The sequence below is a fragment of the Ranitomeya imitator genome, chromosome 2 (genome assembly GCF_032444005.1).
Source record: "Ranitomeya imitator isolate aRanImi1 chromosome 2, aRanImi1.pri, whole genome shotgun sequence".
In the NCBI taxonomy this organism is placed as follows: domain Eukaryota; kingdom Metazoa; phylum Chordata; class Amphibia; order Anura; family Dendrobatidae; genus Ranitomeya; species Ranitomeya imitator.
The window spans coordinates 26,587,175-26,605,788 of record NC_091283.1 but is presented as its reverse complement, the minus strand read 5'-3'; the positions used below and the strand labels follow the sequence as shown (position 1 = coordinate 26,605,788).

The 18,614-nt window shown below is 43.8% G+C and overlaps 1 protein-coding gene across 4 annotated transcripts in view; it reads left to right on the top strand.

Moving 5' to 3' along the window:
• The window catches only part of GABBR1 (gamma-aminobutyric acid type B receptor subunit 1), a 146,873-nt gene that overhangs the window by 101,011 nt on the left and 27,248 nt on the right, over positions 1-18,614 (top strand). For all 4 annotated transcript variants that reach the window (XM_069746228.1, XM_069746230.1, XM_069746231.1 and 1 more), the window contains 12 exons: positions 5,845-6,005; positions 6,821-6,955; positions 7,930-8,100; positions 8,714-8,815; positions 9,070-9,135; positions 9,729-9,920; positions 10,005-10,247; positions 11,286-11,349; positions 11,704-11,781; positions 14,686-14,836; positions 15,930-16,062; positions 16,378-16,494. In XM_069746228.1, the coding sequence (XP_069602329.1) occupies positions 5,845-6,005; positions 6,821-6,955; positions 7,930-8,100; positions 8,714-8,815; positions 9,070-9,135; positions 9,729-9,920; positions 10,005-10,247; positions 11,286-11,349; positions 11,704-11,781; positions 14,686-14,836; positions 15,930-16,062; positions 16,378-16,494 (1,613 nt within the window). The remainder of the gene's footprint in view (positions 1-5,844; positions 6,006-6,820; positions 6,956-7,929; positions 8,101-8,713; positions 8,816-9,069; positions 9,136-9,728; positions 9,921-10,004; positions 10,248-11,285; positions 11,350-11,703; positions 11,782-14,685; positions 14,837-15,929; positions 16,063-16,377; positions 16,495-18,614) is intronic.

Sequence of the window (18,614 nt, the reverse complement as noted above, 5' to 3'; positions counted from 1 at the left end):
GTGTGTCCATCATCCTGCCCCCCGGGCCCCCCTGGATCGCAGCAGCTCTCAAAGAAAAAAAAAAAACACAACTTCTTACCTGGCCAAGCTCCAGCGCCGGGTGAAGCTCCCTCTCCAGGCTCCACACAGACGCACTCGCCGCCGGGCCCGGCGGCTGACAATGACGTCAGACGCCGGCGGCGGCGAGTGCGCACTGCAGCCCTATTCAGCCGCCAGCCTCAGACTGGCTGGCGGCTGTTAACTATTGACGTGCGGGCGCGGGCCCGCACGTCAATAGTGTGCCGCTGCCGCAGCGCCTGCAGGGGGGGCCCGGTGACCAGATGAGACGGGGCCCGATGCGGGCCCCCTCTGCTCACCGGGCCCCATACGCCAGTCACGGCTGTCATGCCCTGATGGCGGCCCTGCCCCTATGTACAAGAATATAACTACTATAATACTGCTCCTATGTACAAGAATATAACTATTATAATACTGCTCCTATGTACAAGAACATAACTACTATAATACTGCCCCCTATATACAAGAATATAACTACTATAATACTGCCCCTATGTACAAGAATATAACTACTATAATACTGCCCCTATGTACAAGAATATAACTACTATAATACTGGAGCAAAAAAAGGGGAGAAGCCAGCGCAGCCTAAGGTTAAGACGCAATACATAAAGTGCAAATGCACATATTAATTTCTAACTGTATTATCAAAATGAGACATTTAGCAAACAATTGATCAATTCTTTGAGCCACCCCGCCTCTTCACGGCAATCTCATATTGGGGCAGTCCTACACTACGTTTTTTATATTCGCTGTGCCATAAAGGCCTCCTAAATGAACTAAATGCAAGACCACATTAAAAACATGCTGTACCTGGAGCATATACTGAGTCACCCCCATGGCGCCAGAGTAGGCAAGCGAGGATAAAGGTTGACCAGGTCCAGACAGACATTTTTCGGATCCAACCTCCACACTGCTCATCTAGAGCCACAGATGAAGAGTGAAACAGGCTGAGGCACAGGTGCATAATTAAACAAAGCCTGAGGCAGGGCAGGGCTGCTGTATGTGAACAGCAGCCTATCAATCACTGAGACACAGAAAGAATGGCGCACATAACCAGGCGCGGCGCACGGCAACAGTGGTGGTCAGCCACTTACTTATATAAAAAACGTAGTGTAGGACTGCCCCAATATGAGATTGCCGTGAAGAGGCGGGGTGGCTCAAAGAATTGATCAATTGTTTGCTAAATGTCTCATTTTGAAAATACAGTTAGAAATTAATATGTGCATTTGCACTTTATGTATTGCGTCTTAACCTTAGGCTGCGCTGGCTTCTCTCCTTTTTTTGCTCTACTATAATACTGCCCCTATGTACAAGAATATAACTACTATAATACTGCTCCTATGTACAAGAATATAACTACTATAATACTGCCCCTATGTACAAGAATATAACTACTATAATACTGCCCCTATGTACAAGAATATAACTACTATAATACTGCTCCTATGTACAAGAATATAACTACTATAATACTGCTCCCTATGTACAAGGATATAACTACTATAATACTGCTCCTATATACAAGAATGTAACTACTATAATACTGCTCCTATGTACAAGAATATAACTACTATAATTCTGCTCCTTTGTACAAGAATATAACTAATATAATACTGCCCCGTATGTACAAGAATATAACTACAATACTGCCCTCTATGTACAAGAATATAACTACTAAAATACTGCCCTCTATGTGCAAGAATATAACTACTATAATACTGCCCCTATATACAAGAATATAACTATTATAATACCGCCTCCTATGTACAAGAATATAACTACTATAATACTGCTCCTATGTACAAGAATATAAATACTATAATACTGCTCCTATGTATAAGAATATAACTACTATAATACTGCTCCTATGTATAAGAATATAACTACTATAATACTGCTCCTATGTACAAGAATATAAGTACTATAATACTGCTCCTATGTATAAGAATATAACTACTATAATACTGCTCCTATGTACAAGAATATAACTACTATAATACCGCCCCCAATGTACAAGAATATAACTACTATAATGCTGCTCCTGTGTACAAGAATATAACTACTATAATACTGCCTCTATATACAAGAATATAACTACAATTATACTGCCCCTATGTATAAGAATATAACTACTATAATACTGCCCCTATGTACAAGAATATAACTACTATAATACTGCTCCTATGTATAAGAATATAACTACTATAATACTGCTCCTATGTATAAGAATATAACTACTATAATACTGCCCCTATGTACAAGAATATAACTACTATAATACTGCTCCTATGTACAAGAATATAACTACTATAATACTGCCCCTATGTACAAGAATATAACTACTATAATACTGCTCCTATGTACAAGAATATAGCTACTATAATACTGCTCCTATGTACAAGAATATAGCTACTATAATGCTGCTCCTGTAGACATACATTGGTGTAAGATCTTCAGCAATTAATGTGACAGCAGTATGTAGCATGTTGTGATGTCCATGACTTTGCAATCAGGGTAGTGACTGTGTGGGATTCCCGGTAGTTGCTCTCCCTCGTCTTTTCTTGTCCTTTTGAAGATAATAGACATTGTGGCACTAGACTTCATTCTTTATGGTAACCACAAGCCCCAGCAGGATTTGGAGCACTGATGTTGTCTGTCTGGTTGGTCCCCTTTGGTCGTCTTTCTTTCCACATCACTTTCTAGTCTTGTCCCAGTAACACTCCTTACTTCCCTCCGTGTACAGAGATTGTAGAAGATTCTGCAAAAATCCCTTTGACCTAAATACAAATTGAATGAAGGAGAACGATTGGGAGGGGGCACACATGTATGGGGAGCAGATACTTCCAGGCCCCGTCACTTCATTAATCTGCTGTATCGCCAGTGCTGGTTCTTGTGGTTCTCTCGTGCCTCTTTTCGTGGTTTCCCACCATTCCAGACCCTTCCCCATCTTCGACATAGAATTGTCTTTACAGTTTTCTTCTATATTTTACCAAGAGTCATGTAAACTATTTACTGACATCTGGCATCAGCTTCTTGGTGTTTACAGAAGGGATTTGCTGAACTTTCAGGATCAAGATTTCTATGATTTCCTACAAATATATGAATATTTCTACCACCATTCTCACTCTCATTTTTTCATCTTGCTCTATTGTTATTTCATCCTTTTCTTCATCTTTTTTCCTTTAATTGTTCTCGTTGCCTTGTTCTTCTCCATCGTCCACTTGTTTACTTTATCATCCTTTTACTCTTCATCTTCCACTTCTTCCCTTTATAAACTTCTTCCTATTTTTGCTTTCATGCATCTTTTTAATTTCATTCCGTTCCTTTATTAATCTTTTGCTCCTCTCGTTCTTCTCCATCTTTCTCTTATTTCTTTTCTTTATTCCCTTCTCTGTTTGTTTTCTTCCTTGTCATCCTTGTCTTCTTGTTTTTCCTCTTCTTTTGCCATTCCTTTTCTCTTTTTCTTCCTTGTCTTACTCTTCTCATTCTTCCGCTTCCTTCCCTTCTTATTTTTATCATCCATCTTCCTTTTCTCATCCACTTATTTACTATTTTATTTGCCCAGTTTAAGTTTCAATCCTTTTTTCTTTTATCTTTTCTACCATCTTTTTCTTCGTCTTTACCATTAGTTATTTATCTTCATGGTGTTCTCACCTCTTTCATCTGCTTCCTATTTTTCTCCTATTAGTTCCCTCCTTTCTATCCTCTTTCCACAATTCCTCATCCTATTCGCCTTCCTATTTTTCCTTACATTTTCTCCTTTTTTGCCTCTCCTCATTCATCCTTTACTTTTACTGCTTTCCTTTCATTTTCATCATCATCATCATCATCATCATCATCATCATCGTCGTCGTCTCTCTCTGTTTCTCTTCCTATTCTTAACCCCTTCTTTCTCTTTTTCTCCAACGTCGTCTTCCCCTTTCCGGTCCTTTCTTCTTCTTCATCATTATGGTCCATTTTTTTCTGCACCCCCTTTTTTTCTCACTCTACCTCTTTTATCTCTTTTTTTCATTTTTCATCAGTTTTGCATCATTACCTCCTTTATATTTCCTGCAATTTCTCCTCTTTTTCCACATATTTTTTTATTTCCTCTTGTTTCGTGTCTTCTCTCGCTACCTCTTCTTATTTTGCTTACTCTTCCACTTCTTTTCCACAATAATGAGTTGTTTAGTTTCTTCTATATCATAGTCCCCTCTCTGCCCTGTCGTCTAATGCTTCTTAGTTTCACTGTGGCTATACGAGTGAGGTTTTCTCCTGGTTGGTCATTCGTCTGTCTTCAGATGTTACAGCGGTCTATTCATGACTTATTATATTGAGAGTCTCCACAACTCCACCGTCTCAAGAGTTGGTTATGGGATATTGTGTCTGGATATAGTATTTCAGGTACTGGAGTCTCTTGAAAGTTGTGTCATTTCTTGAGGTCTTGGATATCGGTGGACAACCCTGGACAACGATTTCCTCCTTTCCTTCATTTGATCAGAATGAGTTCTGCTTTGTATAGTGAACATTTTTCTGGTTGTGTCTTCTTCCTCATTCACTCTTTGTCCAAGTGCCCAAAATAAGATAAAGCTTTAGTCTGGTCCTTGGTGAGAAGTAAAGCGGAAGGTTCTTCTGGATCTATTCAAGGATCCAGTCTACTTGATGTCCATGTTACAATATTTTGAGGGCTATAACACATCTTCAGTGACTTGTATGCTTTTTCTAGTTTCATCTTTATGTATCTTCATTTTTTATGAGTTCTCCTGTGTTTTTGGGGGCTTAGTCTAGACTCTCAGGGTCTTTGCGTTGATTTCATCTACTCACTACCACATTTTTAGAGCTTTTTCTTGGCTTACGTTGTTTCTTTTGGTCTTTGCACTAATAGGTTTATACCAAAGCAGAGTTTGTCATTACTCATGATGACATTTTTGGTGCTGTGTTACCTTAACTTGGAGAGAAAGAAGGATGCACAAATTATGTAGCTGCAAAGAGTTAGTCAACGCATTTCGCACTGCTGCATCTGTCTCTGTATGTTTTGCTACCTGCGCTTGCATGGTGTCATACTCCCTTCTTCGCCGTCACCTGTCATCTGTTTGACACCTCGGTCCTGTATCCATTGCTCTCCCTCTGCCCCTATCGCAGCCCCATCTTTTTCTCTCCCCCCTCTCTCATTTCCCATTCTCTTTGTAATCCCTCGCTCCCTTCGGCGTGGGTGACATCATTGCGTCTCCTCCTCCTGCTCCCTCTCTCCATCTCTCTGTCGTTCTCTAGACTGCAGAATTAAATCAGGAATCGTGCAGATGCTGCGGTGCTCTCCTGCCACATCCGTGGGCTGTCTTGCTGCACACTGACACTGCCTGTCTAATTTAGTCACTGGCTATCTCTCTGGATTTCTCTTTTCCATTCTTTTCCATTCACTGATCCCAGGCATTCCATTCAGTACATCGCTCCTTCCTGACAGTCTAATTGCACTCTCGTGTGCCTGTCAGTCTCATGATTCCACCTGTTCTTTCTGCTTCCTGTTGATCTTTGTGCCTTAACGTCTTTGCCATCTGTTTAATATTTTTTGGTGTGTTTTGCTTGCGCTCTCTTGTCCCCATCACTTGCACTCTCGCACCTTTTAACCCTCTCGCACTTCTTTTCCCTGTGTCTGCGTATACGATGTCTCCCCCTATACCCAATCTCTCCGGCCTCCTGTTACCCTTGTTCTCCCCACTTCCCCAATGATGATGTCTCCCCCACTGGCCATGTCTCTGTCTCTCTGTGTGCCTGTGCTGACTCTCTTGCTCTGTGATGCGGTCTCAGGTAAGAAAGCCTTGCACGTGGGCGCTCTCTTCCCCATGAGTGGGGGATGGCCTGGGGGACAGGCCTGTCACCCAGCCGCACAGATGGCCCTGGAGGACGTCAACAACAGAAGGGATATATTGCCGGAGTATGAACTTAGACTTATTCACCATGACAGCCAGGTGAGTGCTGGTAATGGGGTGGTGGTGGTATTGGTGGTGGTGGCGGTGGTATTGGTAGAGGTGGTGGCAGAGGTGGTTGTGGTGGTGCTGGTGGGTGAAGGATTTACGGTGGTGATAAGTGGTTACCAGTCTCTTGTGGCACACCTGTATATATACACCTGTACGGTCCGGTCCTGGACACCCCGACAGGCTGTGGGTGACAGAGGTGAACATTGACTATAAGAGATACTACTGGAGAGACTGCTTCATTAGGCAGTGACTAAAAAAATAAAGCAAAGAAAGCATAAAAGATGCCAAAATAAAAGTGAGAAGGATGAAGAACAAAAGTGCAAAAGAGAAAGTGAGGAGGAGGAGGTGGCGAGAGTGACAGGATGGAAGACCGCAGGGGAAAAGTGAGAGACAGCTGTGACAGGAGTGAGACCACCACAGGGGGGCTTGGACAGACTGTGTGACCTTTACTAAGACTATCTCTGAGGGGGGAGAGGGAGCGCAGGGGGTGCAGCCAGGCTCTCTCACAGGATTACCCCCTGCGCTCTCATTATTCCACTCAGCTCTCTCACTGTTACCACGGCAACGGAGGAAAGGGTAAAATATTCCGGAGAAAAGAGATAGATTGAGAGAGTGAGAGAGAGGAATGGGCAGAGAGGGGGGAGAGAAAGAGACAGATGGGGAGAGAGACAAAAACAGGAGATGGAAGGCAGCAGGAGAGGCTGAGGAGGGAGAGCACTCTCATCATCCACTTTCTATCAGTTTAGTTGTGACAGTCAGAGCTTCGACTCTAATTCTGCCGTCTCATATTTGTCTGCCCTCTCTAGTGTGACCCCGGCCAGGCAACGCGCCACCTGTATGAGTTGCTGTACAATGACCCCATAAAGATCATGCTGATGCCAGGGTGCAGCAGTGTCTCCACTCTGGTGGCAGAGGCGGCCCGCATGTGGCATCTCATTGTGGTGAGGAGCTTCTCTGGCCACTCCAGCACTTTCTTTGTTTTCCCTCTTTTCTTCACCATTCAGCCGCCAGGTCTCTTGGTTTCTTCTTCTTTCCCTCATTCCTCCACTTCTCCTCTTCTCCTGGGCTCCCGTCCATCCGCAGTGGTTTACCACTGGTGTTGATCTTCTTCCACTGATCTTCTCTTTGGTTCCTCTGATCTCCTTATCTTGATTCTCTTTTTTTGTTTTCTCCAGTCTGCTGCTCTCTTATTTTTCTTCTCTTGTTCATCCTTCTTCTAGTTCTTGTTCTTCTGCCCCTAATTAGCCCCTGTCACCCGCTACTCTTCTTTCATTATCTTCCGCTGCCTCCTCGACAGCCCCATTTATCCCTCTGCACCTTCCTACTATTCATCTTACTTTCTATGGTATTCTTCACATCTCATCATTTTGTTTTGCCTTTGTTCTAGTTTTATTTTTTTACAGTGTGTTAACTATTCTTCATCTCTTTCCCTGCGTCCTTACAGTCTGTCTTTTTAGATTCTTTTCTCTTTTCTTTCATTTTGATCTTTCTTTTTTCTTTTTCTTCTCCCTCCTTTTTCTTCTCTCTTTCACTCATTATTTATTTTTCTATATTTCTTTATTTCTTCCTTTGTCGCTCTTTCCTTTATCTCTTTCTTTGTTCTCCTATTACTTGATTATTCGCTGACTTCCTTTCATTCATTATTTCTTTTTCGATATTTCTTCCTTTCTCTTTCTCTATTTGCTTACCTTTCTTTTCTATCTCTTTTCTTTGCTCTCCTATTGCTCGATTACTCTCTAACTTCCTTTCAGTATATTAACTATATTCTACAATGATGTGTTATTACTGATTTTATCTTTCTTCTCTCATTTTCACCATTTTACTCTTCACCATAACCATAATCATTCTCTTTCTCTTCTCCAACACCCCCCATGAGTGTACCTAATCTCATATAATTGATCTCCTCACCCTCCAGCTTTCTTATGGCTCCAGTTCACCGGCGCTCTCTAACCGTCAAAGATTCCCGACCTTCTTCCGCACACATCCATCTGCAACCTTGCACAATCCTACCAGGGTCCAACTCTTCAAAAAGTGGGGATGGACTAAGATTGCGACCATTCAGCAAACGACTGAGGTCTTTACTTCTGTGAGTAAAGATTACCAAAAAATATCAGAAAAAATATCATTGTGTAACCCAAGTCTCTCTAGAGGAAAAAATCCTTAAAAATGTGTTATTCTACATATGTTTTTATATGTTTCTGTCTAAAAAGTCTGAAGTCATATTTTAATATTTACATGTTATACTACCAAAAGTACCACCAACTTTCACTATGGGTGGCTACATCCTACTTGTGAATCCCGCTCTTGCCAAGTACCATATGCAGCTGGCCTGAGGGTCCAAAGCTGCCTAAACACATAACATGAAAGCTAGCCCAATGTGCCATTATCCACCCCTAAAGTTTTATTAGATGCTTTTATGAAATTATACGAACACGATATTAAAAAAATAATTAAGTCCAAATCATTTAGCCACTAAAGTTCCTCAGTGTTTCTAAACTTGAATGAAGCATCGGTAGATCTCCAAGGCTTCAAATCTAGGTGAGAACGTATCACAATGGCCGTCTTATAATATCATGAAGCTCATTATCATCTTAATAGTCCGAAGCTGTTCTTGAATAGTCCCCCAGGCCATTGTAATTATAATACGTGTTCCACCTTTCATTTGGCCTTGCTGATTAATTCCTTCCCTTTCTGTCCAGACTCTGGATGACCTAGAGGAACGAGTGAAGGAAGCCGGCATTGAAATCACGTTCCGCCAGAGCTTCTTCTCTGACCCCACTGTTCCAGTAAAAAATCTCAAGGTATGGACTGTCGTACTCATTGTCACTTGGGAACTTCTTGCTGGTAGGAATTAGAAGTGATTGTCCTTTTTGGGAGACTCACCTTTGGTCAATGGGTAGGACTGGAGCACAATAATTGACTCCTTTCCTGGTCAGTACTGTACTCAGCCCTATTCCGTGTGACAGTCTCTTCTCGCTTTCTCTCCTCATTTTCTCCGTTCAGTTTTCGTTCCAATATTTAGCTTCTAACTTATCATTCTTATCTTATATTTCAGAGACAAGATGCTAGAATAATCGTTGGATTGTTCTATGAAACCGAGGCACGGAAGGTCTTTTGTGAGGTAAAATTAGACATTACTTATTTCCTGAGAGGTGTTTGCTTTGGTTATTATTAGAACAACATTTTTTTTGTCTTCATCTTGAAACGGTTCAACATTGCCACCTTCTTGTAGCTCCAGTTCTTTGGTTTTCTGTATGTATGGTTTAAGAAAATAAGAGAATTTCCTCCAAAAATAAAAAAAAAAATTCTGACAACATAATGTATACACCATTCGGACAATACATTGAAACTAAATACCCAATATTAAGTAGGCCACCACTTGAGGCATGGGCATCACAAAACCTCTAGAGTGGTGTTTTCACCAAGATTCTAGCAGCAGGTCCTGTAGGTACCATGTGTGTTGCTCGGTGTGGCTTCCGTGACAAAATAATCAATCTGATTAAAATCTGGGGAAAAGTTGGAGACAAGTCAACACCTTCATCTCTTTGTCATGTTATTTACATTAGCTCTCAAAATCTGATCTTTAAGAATTTTGTTTAGACTATTCTTTTGGACTTGTGTGTAGTCCACTTTTTTTCCCCTACGTTTATTCTTGCTCAACCATAGTTTTTTTTTAGTTGTCTTAAATTTAAAACAAAAATCTCCTTCTTTTAGGTCTACAAAGAGCGTCTCTTTGGTAAGAAGTACGTCTGGTTTCTGATTGGTTGGTACGCCGATAACTGGTTCAAGACACCGGATCCAGCTATAAACTGCACGGTGGAGGAGATGACTCGGGCCGTTGAGGGTCATGTAACCACAGAAATAGTCATGTTGAACCCAGAAAATACCCGTGGTATATCCAATATGGTAACTATGGCCTCCATATACTTCTATTTCACCCTTTAATTAATCTGCAATCTTTTTGACTCAAGTGTGGTCTTCTTCTTGTAGACATCCCAGGAGTTTATGGACAAGCTTCAGAAACGTCTTGGCAAGGACCCAGAAGGGGTCGGAGGTCTTCAGGAGGCTCCTCTTGCTTATGATGCTATCTGGGCGCTTGCACTTGCCCTTAATAAAACAGCTTATGAGTTATCAAAGAAAGGTCTCCGACTAGAAGACTTCAACTATAACAATGATAACATCAGCCGGGAGATCTACAAGGCCATGAATTCATCCTCCTTTGATGGCGTTTCAGTGAGTCTCCTCCGTTTATTATTTTTGTTTCTTTTTTTATATTGAGGCTTTTCTCTTCTATGCTTATCTCTTTATATACATCATATTTTGCGGATAAATAATGTCTCCTTCATTGGAATTGAAGATCTGCTTTGTTCTTGGACTGCCAAATGATGTAGCACAATCTTCTACGCTATGATCTTCAAATAGGCACATCACCGTTTAAACTATGGCATTTCATGGCGCTCATCTTGACTTCATGGTATTGTACGGAGCTGATGAATACTTAGCATCTATTCAAGCGCCATTGATTTTTACGAGGAAGTCAATATTGCCATGTTTGCAATAGGAGTCCAAAGTTTCATTGACATTTATGAAGCCATGCTGATTTCGAATTCTTTAGTTTTATTAGTTCAATTTTTTAACATTTAATGGTTCTCTCCAGGAAAACATACTCTTGATACCCAAGTGTTGGTTTGCTGGATGCATCTGTAGTGATCTCAGCATATATTTTCCCTCATACGTAAACAGGCAATGGTCCTTTTCCAAAATTGCTTCACCCAAGAACAGGGCAACCCTAGGACCACCTGGGCTATTCAGACGATAGGAACAATGGGCCTTCTCAGTTGCCAGGCCTCTGGACACTGCCCATTGGCCCAAATGCTGAGCTTACTCCTAGATTACATTCTCATATTTGTAGACCAAGAAAAAAAATTATACCTTCGAAGACTGCGCATTTGCCTCACAATTAAATTCTCTTATAAAAACCGCATGACTGTGCGGAGAGACCTGGTCAGTGCACACACCTTTTTTTTCATATTCTTCATATAAATTCCATGATGGATGGATCAATAAGTCACAAAAACTGCATGTTCTAGGTTATTGATCCGTTCTTTATAACATGCATTTGCCGACCGTCTGGTTGTGCCTGGGAATAACTCATCCTTGTGGCGTATGCAGCCGCCGATCTCTGTGCACACTGGTGATCATATAAACCAGCACACATCAGATTGGCGTCTTCTTCGTATTTTATCACCTATTCTTTCCATCTGTTTCCAGGGTCACGTAGTCTTTGATGCAAGTGGGTCACGTATGGCCTGGACACTTATTGAACAGCTACAAGGTATGTGACGCTGGCCATAAACTTCATCATCTTTACTAAGGACTGATTATAAAATCATAGAACAGTCCTTTGTAGAATAAGGCCACCTTGATGAAGTTGTCCATCTTTGTAGACAATTATTATTTTTTTTATTTAACTGCACGTATTTGGGGCTAAAAATCATTTTTGCAGTTGGTCTCATGCACATTTTGTAACAGCTTATATTTTATAATGGACGCCAATGAGTGATATCTCCTTTCATCCATCATAGCCTTAAAGCCAATGGTGGTTCATACTGGAGTAACCGTTCATTGTTGGTGCTCTAGAGAAAATTCCTTAATATGTTCATATAATACGGGGTCCTTTGTGTTCCAGGTGGACTCTACAAGAAGATTGGTTATTATGACAGCACAAAGGACAACCTCTCATGGTATAACAATGACAAGTGGATAGGTGAGTGCTCAAACCGGACCTTACTCTCGGATCTGTCTTAATAGCCCTTTCAAGTCCACTTGACACCTTTTTATCCAATTTGCTCCTCTCTCTTGAGCACCTTACACTTATTAAATGTATACTATCACCAGGGATTGTATCCGTCCCTTTATATTTATTTATATATTTTATCACAGTACTGTTGCAGGATTTGTCGGGGAAAGGAACTCCTTCCCTATCCCTCACATTAGGGATCTCCCTAGCCTATCCCTGTCCCCCAGATTACCCCTGAAGTTGGAGACGCTGGGGTCACGTGCCCTGCTATGCTCCTGACTTACCATTATTTGCTCCCTCCTCTACCTAGGATGGCGTGAGGCTGAAGTGTATAGGATTACACTAACCAAACAGACCAGGGAAGACAAACAGGGATAAATGAAAACTGCAATTATACAAAATACACTCACCAAACAACAGGGTGGAACACAGAGGAGTGTAAAGTAGGTGAAAACAAATCGGAGAGGATGAACACACAAACAAACTCCACACAGAAACACCCGAACAACTCCAAACCAGGCAGAATTAACTTTCACTGGCAATTCTCAAATGCCAGAGGCAGGCATATATGCCAGAGGGGAGTGTCCAGCACAGAACAAATGAGGCAATTCATGATGGAGAGCTCCAGGAGATTAACTGAACTGATTAACCCTAGCACTGCCAAATCAAAGAAAACCTACACTGTTTAGTATGATAGTGAAGCAGTTCTAGCCAGTTCAGAAGTTCAGATAACCAGACGCCATGATTGCCTGGTCCCTCTCTGTCACGGTATAGCTCACAAGTATTGATATTCCTCCACATTATACCCATAGGAGTTTTCATGACCTCGCATTCTATATCCAAATTCTGGAACTAAGGGGCTGAGGTGGAGCCATAATAACGACCCCATAGCACCATCCTCCTCCACAATCTGTACAGCAACACAAAGCAGTCAGGGGTAATGACCTCCTGGAATCACCAAATCCAGTCTCCTGAACCCAAACCCAGACTCCTCCATCAGACGCAGAGAAGTGTGATCCGTCACTGCACAGAACACGTCTCCTCCAGAGTCCAGTGGTGGCGGCTTTACACCACTCCATCTGACACTCGCCATTGTGCTTGGTGATGTACGGCTGTCTGCAGCTACTCGGCCATGAAGCTCCCGGCGGGGGCGCAGCATTTATGCTGATACCAGAGGAGGTCTGGACTCTGTAGTTATGGGGTCAGCAGAGTGTTGGTGACTTTTCTTCTCTCTGCACCTTAGCATTCGGCCCCCCGCTCTGTAATGTTACAGGGTCTGCACTTCGTGGCTGAGTTGCTGCGGTTCCTTCCACTTTTCAATAATATTACTCACAGGTGATGGGGGAAGATTCAGGAGGAAGAAATGTCATGGACGGACTTGTTCCCCTGGTGGCTCCTATTGCAGGACCGTGCTGGTATAGTGAGCTCTGCACCATCGGCTGATATGTCACGTTTAGTAAGGGCAAACAACATGGCGGGGGGCTGAAGGTTATACCCTTGGGGCAACAGACTGGATGTTCTTTCATTGGGGGGCAATGGGGCCCGATGTTACACATGGGAGGAAGTGGGGTCAGATGCCATACATCTGGGGGTGAAAAAGGGGCTGGAAGTTATATCACTAGGGAGATGGGGTTGGATAATATCTCACTGGGGGGTATTGGGGTCGGATGTTATACTCCTGGGGGTGTTAATGGGGCCGAATGTTATACACCAGGGTAAATGGGACTGCAGGAGACACCAGAACGCAATGACCAAGATGTGGCCTATTATATTTCTCCTTCCTGTGTGTTATCACCAGGGATTATATTTCGATCCCTCTTCGTCATCCTCCTAACACATGTCATACATACATTATCACTTGGGATTATTTCTGTCCCTCTAATTTCACCTTCTCACACTTTGTACAAATATATTATCAGCAGAGATTATTTTGGTCCCTCCTCACGTTCTCCCTCATGTTCTCACCCTGACTCGTCTTTCTCCCCTCACGTTCTCCCCCGGCCTCGTCATTCTCCCTTCATGTTCTCCCCCGGCCTCGTGTTTTTCTTTCACGTTCTCCCCCGGCTTTGTCTTTCTCTCCTCACGTTCTCCTCCGGCCTAGTCTTTCTCCCCTCACGTTCTCTCCCTGCCTTGTCTTTCTCCTCTCACGTTCTCCCCTCATGTTCTCCCCCGGCCTCATCTTTTTCCTTTACGTTCTACCCCGGCTTCGTCTTTCCCTCCTCACCTTCTCCCCCTGCATCATCTTTCTCCCCTCACTTTTTCCCCGGCCTCGTCTTTCTCCCCTCACATTCTCCCCGGTCTCGTCTTTCTCTCCTCACGTTCTCCCCCTGCATAGTCTTTCTTCCCTCACGTTCTTCCCCCGGCCTCGTCTTTCTCTCCTCACGTTCTCCTCGGCTTCATCTTTCTCCCCTCACATTCTCCCCCTGCCTCGTCTTTCTCTCCTCACGTTCTCCCCTTGCATCGTCTTTCTCCCTCACGTTCTCTTCGGCCTCGTCTTTCTCCCCTCACGTTCTCCGCCGGCCTCGTCATTCTCTCCTCACGTTCTCCCCGGCTTCATCTTTCTCCCCTCACATTCTCCCCCTGCCTCGTCTTTCTCCCCTCACGTTCTCCCCGGCCTCATCTTTCTCCCTCACGTTCTCTCCGGCCTCGTCTTTCTCCCCTCAGGTTCTCCCCCGGCCTCGTCTTTCTCCCCTCACGCTCTCCCCCTGCATTATCTTTCTCCCCTCACATTCTCCCCCTGCCTCGTCTTTTTCTCCTCACGTTCTCCCCCTGCATCGTCTTTCTCCCTCACATTCTCTCCGGCCTCGTCTTTCTCCCCTCACGTTCTCCCCCGACCTCGTCTTTCTCACCCTCTCTTTCCTGCCTTTGTAGGTGGTTCTCCTCCTGCTGATCACACCAAGGTGATCATCACTTTCCGATACGTCTCTCAGAAACTCTTCATTTCTGTGTCCGTTCTTGCGGGGCTCGGGATTCTCTTGGGATTTGTCTGTCTGTCCTTCAACATCTACAATAGTCACGTGAGGTGAGTCTGGGATGAAATGAGACGTTGGCCCCCAGTCCTCGTACTCCACCAAGCTGGCACCATAGTGAGGGTCCACACCGCACGTCTAGGTGGTACTTGTGGTGTCCCCATGCTGTGCTGCTTTTGTAGGCGTCTTCCTCCTCCTTCCGCTCTGTTATGTGTGACCACCACCCCATCCACTGCCTGTGGGAGCGGTGGTCCCATTGAAGTGAATGGAGAAGTTTTCAGGCCTGTGCACTATTGCTCCATTCATACATGACTTTGGGACCCCCATTCTTGGGATTGGTGGGTCTTCCAGCTTTTGGACCCCCCACCGCTCGTACCCTCATTTACCGGTCATAAGTCTTATATTTCGTATCACCCCTTTAACCCTGCTGTTCTGTTGGTCAAAAATGACCGACTTTGAACTTCAATATTCTTTAAAATATTCAAGATGCGGCTCTGAAACCCGTGGCCGACCGACCCATCCTCATTTAAGTCAATCAACCACAAGTTTCAGAACCGCATCTTGAACACCCCAAAAAATACCAAAGTTCAAAATAGGTCTCCCCAGACCGAACAGAACAGCAGGGTTAATAACGGAATCATGAACAGTTTTCCAACTTTCTACTAGACTTATTCCAGAACTCTGCTTGCTGCCAATGAATGGAAACATTCTGTAGAGCGGAAAGCCGCTCCCAGCAGTAATCTTATCCTGTCTGGATAAAGACATAAACTATTCTATTTTTGCATTTTTTTTAAATTTCACTTGGAGAGGGCAGCTTAGAAAGCTGGGTGACACAGTGTGGCTGTGATTGGCAGTCTGCACAGGTGACGTTCACCCAGCTTTCCCAGCCTCTTTGAAGGCAAATAAAGTGCCATTCAGGACTCTCGGAAAGCTGTGTGACAAACCCATTTGGAGCCAATGTAGCACTAAGCAAAGATGCAATGCAAAAATGATACAGGGCTTAAAAGCGAGATGACAGACCCGGCTCTGCTACATCCGTATATTCCACTGGTGAATTTTTTTATATACTAAAAGGGGACAACGCTCTACGGAGCACTTGAGTGACAGGTCTGAGGAATCTCATGTGGGTCTGTCTCTTCCCTGCAGGTACATCCAAAACTCACAGCCCCATCTGAACGACGTGACGGCCGCCGGGTGCATTCTGGCGCTCGCCGCTGTCTTCCCTCTTGGTCTCGATGGACATCACATTGAGACGTGGCATTTCCCGCTGGTGTGCCAGGTAAGAGGACACAATGAGTGTGATGGGGAGAGGGAGGTCAGCTGCGAAGGACTCAACCTGGAGGGGGCATGCCCATCTATTGCTGGGAGCTTTGGCAAGCGGAGGATGAGGCCGCCTTCGTCTCCTACAAGACATAGGATGGAGGTTAGGGGGCAACTAGTGCGAGGATGGAGGACTGGCATTTTGGAGATGAGAATACCCCGTTAATGGCAGTCAAGGCATGCTGGAAATTGTAGAGTCACAGGTCAACAGTGATAGCTGAAATCTCCTTTGGTCGCCTCCTTCACCTCCGCTATCTTCTTCTGCGCCCCCCAGGCCCGTCTCTGGCTCCTGGGTCTCGGATTCAGCCTGGCGTACGGCAGCATGTTCACCAAGATCTGGTGGATCCATACGGCATTCACCAAAAAGGACGACAAAAAGGAGAGGAGGAAGGTAAGGAGACAATAACCCTAATAATATGTAATCATCTGCAAGGGACGGGGGACGACCGCTGGGGTTATGTGGCTCAGTCCAAATCTTGAGGGCCCCCGAAGCAAAATATGAAAAATGAATTTAGAATTTCCTGAGAATTTGGCCACTAGGTGGCGATGTTGTCTTGATATTTCTTGTTTATGTTTCTTATATCTCAATACAAATATCTAGACTGTAAGAAATGACATCCATGTGTTTCATCTCCTCTTGTGAGCCAAGGACGCAAATGTTTTTTGCATTTTTTTGGTTACTTTATGTGTTAGCATGCAGTTTTTCACGTTTTTTGTTTCTTTTACCATGTGGTGCTGCAGTGCCTCCCACTACCTGGATGTATTTAATATGTGCAATAACTAGAGATACAAGTGAAGGTTGACGCGTTGGCTAATTTTAATTGCATGAAGGGGTTTTTTTTTTAATGATGGTCTTGCTGGTAATTATGCTAAATACATGGAAAATTGATATAATTTCACGGCTGGCAGAACGACGTGTGACTGTGGGGATGTGATTATTTTATTATGTGCGGCCTGTGTGGAGAATTAACCTGGCCTTATGTCGGTGGTGGTCTCTATAATGTCGTTATCAGCGTATATCATAGGCCAGATGCCCTCGGTTGGGGCACGGCGTGAATAATGTACATCGTCCACTGAGGCGAATATACTGGAATCCTTCAAAACAAAACATGATGGCCGATGATGGCGGCGTCTATCCCAGTAGAAGACCATTGGGTCCAGGTGTGAGTCAGGAGTCAACGACATGGGGGCTCACTGCCATCTTTTAGAAGGGATCACCAGAGGCCATGACGGGGCAGAACTCTCGTAAATCTACGTGGTTCTCGGCCTGTTTTCATGCCGTCTCGTGTCCTACAGGTTAATGGTTTGTTGTGGTTGAGGACAAGTGAAACCGACAATTATTTATACAATTGCTTTGTAGGAATCTCAGTATTCTCTGGAGAACTTCACGTTTTTATTAATATATGAATATATATATATTGTTTTTGGCAAGGATTCAGCTCGTTAGATCAAAGATGAGACAAATGTTTACTTATTAATGAGATAATGCATCTCTTCCGATATCTTATAACAATACTATAGGTCCGTGGGGAGCCGCGGGACCATAACTGGGATGTGAGAAGGGGAGAACGAGACCTAGAAAGATTAAGGGACATTGCCGGGAGAAGACATATGAGCACCTATCACCATAGCTCTAGTCCAGGATATTTCTCGTGTCGTTAAACTGGTGCCTTGGGTTGCGTGGTTAGCGCTATGGTCCCTGATGTGCAGAACAATCAGTCCCCAATCAGTCTGTGGTGTCCAGTGGTTTCATACCTCATTCCATTGTATCCACTAGTTTGGTGGACCACATTCTGATGCCCAGTTGTCTAGTTCCTCAGTTCATGGTATCCAGTGTGTTGGTGCCTCATTCCCTTATGTCTCGCAGTTTGGTTGTCCAAGTTCTGCACCCAGTTGCTGAGTTCTTTATTTTCTTGGTGTTTAGTGTCCAATGATCTAGTGTCCCATTTACTGATGTCTAACATTTTGGTGCATCATTTCCTTGGGTCCACTGGCTTGATGTCCTAGATTCAGTTGTCCACTTACCTCCTTTCTCAGTCCCTAGCATCCAATGATTTAGAATCTGGTGATTTAGTGTCTCATTTACTGGTGTCCACCAGTGTGGTAGCCCATATTCTGTTGTTTACTTGTCTACTTTCTCAGTCCATGAGGTACCATGGATTGGTGCCTCATTCCCTCATGTCTAATGGTTGAATTAACCAAATTTCGGTGCCCAGTTGGCTCAATCCTCAGTACATGGTGCTCAGTGGTTTTGAATCTACTGATCTAGTGTACACTGGTTTGGTGACCTATATTATGGTGTCCAGTTGGCTAGTTCCTCAGTCCTTCGTGCCCAGTAGTTTACTGTGTACTGGTCTGTTTTCCAGTTTACTGGTATCGCGTGATTTAGTGATTCACGTCCTTGTGTTCACTGATTTGGTGGCCCAGAATATGGTGTCCACTTGTTTAGTTTTTCATTCCCTGGTCCCCAGGGTTTGGGGATCTAGTGATTAAGTGTCCCATTCACTGTTG